This window comes from Pinus tabuliformis, chromosome 2_2 (assembly GCF_031772625.1).
Source record: "Pinus tabuliformis cultivar Carrire ecotype Pingquan chromosome 2_2, CPIR1, whole genome shotgun sequence".
In the NCBI taxonomy this organism is placed as follows: domain Eukaryota; kingdom Viridiplantae; phylum Streptophyta; class Pinopsida; order Pinales; family Pinaceae; genus Pinus; species Pinus tabuliformis.
The window spans coordinates 238,362,713-238,369,230 of NC_142300.1; the positions used below are offsets into that span (position 1 = coordinate 238,362,713).

The 6,518-nt window shown below is 47.3% G+C and overlaps 1 protein-coding gene across 1 annotated transcript; it reads right to left on the reverse strand.

Annotated features, from left to right (window-relative positions):
• Positions 1-635: 635 nt before the first annotated feature.
• LOC149192179 (uncharacterized) lies at positions 636-5,848 on the reverse strand. The gene is made up of 3 exons (XM_089406861.1): positions 5,480-5,848; positions 4,718-4,857; positions 636-4,449 (listed from the first exon to the last, which is right to left on the reverse strand). Exons 1-3 carry the CDS (start codon positions 5,846-5,848, stop codon positions 636-638), a joined length of 4,323 nt encoding a protein of 1,440 aa, XP_089262987.1.
• Between the last annotated feature and the right edge of the window lie 670 nt (positions 5,849-6,518).

Here is a 6,518-nt window from a genome sequence, read left to right on the forward strand (position 1 = left end):
AGCACTTGTTGCCTTTCTGGAGGGGGCGATCCGCTGCAAAAGAGAGTCGCCACCTGAGGATTTCGCGCAGCCCAGTAACGATGAAGTGGGAATGGTAGCTTTGAGCCGAGCTGCTATTTATAATTTGAAGAGGAGTCCCTCCTTTCGTGTGCTGAGTCTGAGAAGGCCTGCTCATGAAATGATTGGGATCTTCAGGAGTGATCTTGCTGCACACAGGATGCAAGTCGAGGCAGAGGGACAGAAAAACGATGCAGAGGATATCTGCTGAGAGGATCTGAGGCTCGTGAGGGGAGAAGACTGATGATGCGAGGAGCGGAGTTAAGGGCCTGCTCTTAGAGGAGAAGAACCGATTTGGACTTTCGAGGGGATAAGACATGAGGGGAGAGGGGACAGGAGGAAATCGATCTCGGGCAAGGCGGGATCTGAGAGCAAAGATCAAATCTTGTTTCAGGATCGAGATGCGAACTCCAGGATGGCGGCGGCGGGGATTGACTGATGAGTCAGAGGGAAAATCACGAGAGGGGTGAGGAAGCAATGATCTGGGAGCAGAGGGAAGGACGAAGCCTATGGGATGATTGTTGATGCGATAGATTCCAGAGACACTGATCTTGCAAGCTGTATGACAGCTAGGGATCTTATGGAATCGCCCTGTCATAAGTTTCTTCATTCTCGCGGACCTGGCCTTGTTGCCTAGTAACCGCCTTGCTGGCTAAGGAGTCGGCCTCCGAATTGTTCTCTCTCAAGACGTGCCGGAAGGTTACAGCACCCAGATTTCTGATATTTTCCATGATTCTCCTTCTTATGTTGTTGAGGCCTGCCTTGCTGAATTCCTTACCTGTGACCATGGCTGAGATGAGAATGGCCGAATCCCCGATAATGATGGCGTTCTTTAGGCCCAATCTGGAGAGAATTTCGGAGCCTAGAAATAGACTGTAGGCTTCCGCTGTGTTGTTCGAGGCCTTACCAAGTCCCCATTCATAACTGCAGATGGGAATCCCCTTTTGGTCTTTAATTGTGCCTCCTGCGCCTGCTTCACCGGGATTATTTTTTGATGCGCCATCAAAGAAGAGAAGGGGCCTGTTTTGGTTAGAAATCCACTGTCTTACCTCTTCTTTAGTTCCCCTGAGTTTCCAGGTGGAGGTCTTCTGTTGAGTTTTGTTCTGAGGAGGAGGGCTCTGCGAATGATTAATGTTGAAATTACTGTACCAATCTCTTTCCTCTTGTGTCCAATCCGTCTGGTCTGGGGAAGCTATGAAATTGGCGCTGACTGCTTCAGCAATGTTTGCAAATGTCTTTGCTATGACATTGTCTAATTTGGGCATTTTGTTTTTGAAAACGTACTTGTTCCTAGCCAGCCAGAGGTTCCAGCATAATGTGGGAGGGATGCACTTCCAGACCCTAATTAAGTTATTCTTACCCTTTCTTGAGTAGGGGAAATCTTTCTTCCAGTTCTTCTGCAAGTTTTGTATCTGATCGGGGAGTCCCCTGATATCCAAAGGCCTTGTTATCTGATTCCAACATCTTTTGGCGAAGGGGCAGAGAAGGAATGAGTGCTGGATAGACTCTTCCTCTGAACGGCAGAAACAGCAGATCGACGGGCCTTGTATACCTCTCTTCCTCAGATTCTCGGCTGTGAGAATTTTCCCTTTTAGGAGGGTCCAGTTGAAGTGTTTTACTTTTGGGAGGCATTCGTTCTTCCATGCAGCTGTGTGAAGATTCCATTTTGGTATGGGGATTGAGTTTTGCAGAGATTTGTATCCTTCTTTTACTGAGAAGGGCCCTCCACCAGTGTCCCAGATGTACCTGTCTTCATTCTCCTTGTTGATTGGTGCTGATCCAGAGAGAGAGAGCTTCAGGGTAAGCCAGAGGTTTTTGAGGTCCTGCGGAAGTTGAAGGTTTTTCCATGTAAGCCACCTGTTTTGGTTCCACAGAGATATGTCAAAGAGTGTGAGTATCCGTCTTTCCTCCATCCACTCTTGCAAGGGCCTAAGATCTTGAAGGAGGTACCTTGGCTTGGAGTTCATTATTCTATCAGACCAGATTCTAGTGTTCTTTCCATTGCCTGGGAGTTTGGAGACGTTTTCTCTGAAATGTGCCAAGACTTTCTTGATGAGGCGCCACACCGGAGTGCAAGGCCTGTCAGCTATTGTATCAATAAGGATGTTGGAGTTTGGACCTCTGAGATATTTCCTTTTGATTGTCTCCACCCACCACAAGCCGTTTCCTGTGAGGATCCTCCAGATCAATTTGAGCCCTAAAGCCTGATTGGATAGACTTGGGATTTTTATGGATAGACCTCCTTTTTCATAAGGAAGAGTGACTTGTTCCCATTTGACGAGGCTGAATTTCTTCGTGTCCTGTTTACCTCCCTGCCAGAGGAAACTTCTCATGATGAGTTCCATATGTTTGTGGATGCTAGCTGGAGCCATAATGATCGCATATTGGTAAATTGGGAGACCTGAAAGAACAGACTTTATGAGGATGGTTCTGCCAGCTAAGTTTAGCCAAGAGGCGCCCCAGCTCAAGAGGAGGCCTTTCATCTTTTCCATGTGGTTTGTCCAAACCTCTGCTTTAATGTGTTCCTTGGCCAGGGGCAGGCCCAAGTAGGGAAAAGAGCTCCAGTTTTTTTGGAGAGGTATGTCTAGAATTTGGGCTATCCTCTGCTGTATCTGGTCGGGCACATTCCAAGTGTACAATTTACATTTTCTGTTGTTCAGTTTGCCTCCGGAAGCTTGAAGGAAAGCATCCAGAACTCTTTTAAACCTCCTAGCCATCAGACTGGATCCTCCCCCGATTAGTAGAGTGTCATCCGCAAATAGCGAATGGTTGATCTCCTTGATTCCTCTTTCAATGCGGATTCCTGTGATTTCTTTTTTATTGCGAAGGTTCTCTAGATGAATACTCAGAGCTTCCGCCATGATGATGTAAAGGAAGGGAGAGAGGGGGCAGCCTTGCCTCAAGCCCCTGGAGCTTCTGAAGAAATTGCTAGGGCGGCCATTGATCAGCGGGGCAGTCCATGGGTTGGAGATGCATCCGCTGATGGTGCTAATAAAGTTGGGGGAGAAGCCAAATTTTTTTAGGACTGCATGTAAGAAAGAGTGGTCCACTCGGTCAAATGCGTTAGCCATGTCCAGTTTGATGATCATTCCACGTTCTCCTCTATTGTAGCTGCTGTGAATGGCTTCCTGAATTAAAATGACATTATCTATAATCTGCCTCTTAGGAACAAAGCCCCCCTGGTTCTCTGAAATCAGAAGAGGAAGGAAGTTCTTCAGCCTATTAGCAATTATTTTTGTAATAATTTTGTATGAAACATTGCAAAGCGAGATAGGCCGGAACCTATCGAATGATTTGGGATTTGCCTCCTTGGGAATCAGTGCTATATGCGAAGATTTTGTGTTGTCCCCCAACTTATGTTTTTTGAATACATTTTTTACCATTCTCACAAAATCTTTCCTTATGGTTTCCCAATGCTGCCTATAAAATGCCACTGTAAAGCCATCCGGCCCTGGGGCCTTATCTTGCTGCATGTTGAAGGTGGCTTCTTTGATTTCTTCTACTGTAGGCTCTTGCTCCAACTTGCGGTTGTGCTCCTCTGTGATTTTACTCTCTATTACACTTAAGAATGCATCGCTGCTATGTTGTTGGGGATCTGCCGAGAGAAGAGCCTTGAAGTGATGATGTGCTGCGTTTTTTATGTCTTCTTGCTCCTTCAGCTCCCTCCCTTCGACTTCTATTTTATCTATCTGATTGCTTGCCCTTCTAATTTTAACATTATTGTGGAAGAATGAGGTGTTTTTGTCCCCTGCTTTCAGCCATAAGCAGCGAGACTTCATCCTTTGTTCCTCCTCTTCTATACGATTTTGCCTGTAAAGCTCTTGATACATGTTCTTCTCCTTCTCTAGATCTTCTGCTGTATGTTGCATCTGCTCTTTTTCTTTATGCCATCTATCCATTTCTGCTATCAGTTCTGTTTTCTTTTTTCTGTCCTGGATTGCTTTCTCCCGTGCCCATTGCTTTATTGCAGTCCTGAGATGTTTTACCTTTGTTTCCCATACAAAATGGGGTGAGCCTATAACTTCGATTGCCCACTGTGTTCTTACCAGGGAGCGGAATTCCTCATTGGAGTCCCAAGCTTTGTTGTATTTGAACGGGAGAGGGCCGAAGTTGATTCCTTTATCCAAGGTGAGAACCACTGCCTTGTGGTCCGATGCTGTGCCGTGAATAATGTAGCTCCTGATTGCTTGGAAATGTTCAGCTACCCCTTCCTGGATTAGGATCCTGTCTAGCCTTTCTTTTATGTTATGCGATCCTGTTCTCTTATTAGTCCATGTATATTTGCCGTTTGACAGTGGGGTGTCGATCAAGTTGAAGAGCTGAATGATGGCTTCTAGCTTGTCTCTCGATGGGTCTGCATGGAAGTTCCCGCCATATTTTTCCTCCACCTGCCTAATAAGATTCAGATCTCCCCCCAAAATTAAATTGCTGCTGTGGATGGAGGAGAGATCTGCTTCTATCGAGTTCCAACAGCTGACTTTATCTCTGTAATGGTTAGGGGCGTATATATTGTAGATGTGGTAAGCTTCTTGATTACTTTTGTTCCTTAGATCTGTTCTGATCCACCAGTTGCATAGCAAGGAGTTGGTGATTTCCCACTTATTTTTGTTCCATAGTGTTCCTATTCCTCCTGAAGCCCCGTCTGAACCTTTTGAGATACCTGAGAAATTTTTGAATCTTTGGGTTTGAAGTAGAAATTCCTGCTCGGTAGTTTTGGTCTCCTGGATTAGGAGAATGTCTGGCTGTTCCTGAGTTATTAGATCTTTGATTGCTTTCATCTTTAAAGAAGAGCCGATCCCCCTACAGTTCCAAGAGACCAATTTCATTATTTACCGGTTGTGGGGTGGGATCCTGATTTCTCCTTGGCCTTTTCGCCACTTCCTTTTGGCTTGCCTAGGAATGAATCCAAGGGTTGTTGGGTGCCAGTTGCCATCTCTTTGGCTGTTGTTTCATCCCTTAGCTCTTTATTCGATTTTCGTCCAGGTTTTCTCAGAGGTTCTGAGGGCTGGTTGGCTTCTTTGGCTTTGTTTCTAGTGAGAATTCTTTCGATGGTAGAAGGGGGGGAGGGAGGAGGGTTAGAGCACAGAGGGGTTGGGCGGGGGGATTGAGGAGGGGAAGGTGGGACTTCTTCAGCTAGAGATTCGAAGGGGTTGGAGGAGGAGGGAAACGCTGAAGAGAGAGGGGGAGGAGGGGTTGGGAGATTTGATACCGGAGGGGCTGCGGAGCTAGTACCCGGATTAGAGGATGACTTTTTCCTTTTTACTGCTTCCCATGGTGCTTCTGCATTTTCCTCGTTTTGTTCTGCTTCATTAACTTTTAACTTGCTACATCTATTGGCAAAATGACCATACTCATGACATACCTTGCATTTGAAGGGCAGCTGTTCGTAGTCCAGCTGCTGGATGTGCATCCATTGGTCCACCTTTATCTTGATGGCTTCTGGCAGTCCTTTCCCAAGATCAACTTCGACGCAGATCCTTGCGCATGCATGCATGTTCTCCCTCGGTTCTGATCTGTCTATGTATTTTCCAACTGCATTGCCGATTGCTTTTACTGATTCATCCCCCCAGCAATGCAGAGGCAGGTGAGGGAGGCGCACCCAAACCGGGACCGCGTTGGGGATGTCCATTTCCGGATCAAAATCCGGTGTCCATTTGTTCAGGTAAAGGCCTCTTGTGTCCATGAAGTAGGGTCCATTACGGAAGATGAGATGCTTGTCTTCTTTGGTCTCGAACAGAAAGGTAAAGTACCCTCGCCCGCAGAATCTGATGGCGATCTTTCCCTGGATCATAGAGCTCCAGTTGCGCTCCACCCATTTTTGGACAGTTCGAGGAGAAGGCCAGAGGCCCGTGAACTGACCAACAAGACCTCTTTCCGATAGAGCTATTGCCGATTTCCGAGGGAGAGAAGGAGGTAGAATCACCTCAGGGATTTCATCCAACTTTCTAATGAACTTTGAGAAGGAGGGGCGAGGTCTGGCGTCTGAGATCTCTGACAGGAGGGAGGCGAAGACAGACTCGGGGTCAGAGGCAGGGAGGGGGGAGGCGGAACCTGCCATTGCAGGCCCGCAGAGCGCAGCAGAAGGCCAAGGCCAACGGGTGGACAGAACCCCGCAGGAGGGATCCACGCAGGGCGGAGGGGGCAGGCAGCGGCCCAGCCAGGCTCAGCCTGGGGGCGGAGGCAGAAACGCAGAGGGGCGATCAGAGATCGCGGGCAGCCATTCCCGCGCGCTGTTTTTTCGGTTCTACTCCAAAGACTTACTTTACACTTAGAGACTCACTCTATTTATACAATCCCATGGTATGCGGACCATGGGTAGGCCGACACAACTTTAAATTATTTTACAATTCTTAGGGCGGACAACCCTATGAATCATCCTAGACTTTTGCACTCCGCACCCGTATTTTGCGGAGTCTTTACATTCCATTGACCAAAACTCGGGCTTTAAGCCCCAAAAACAT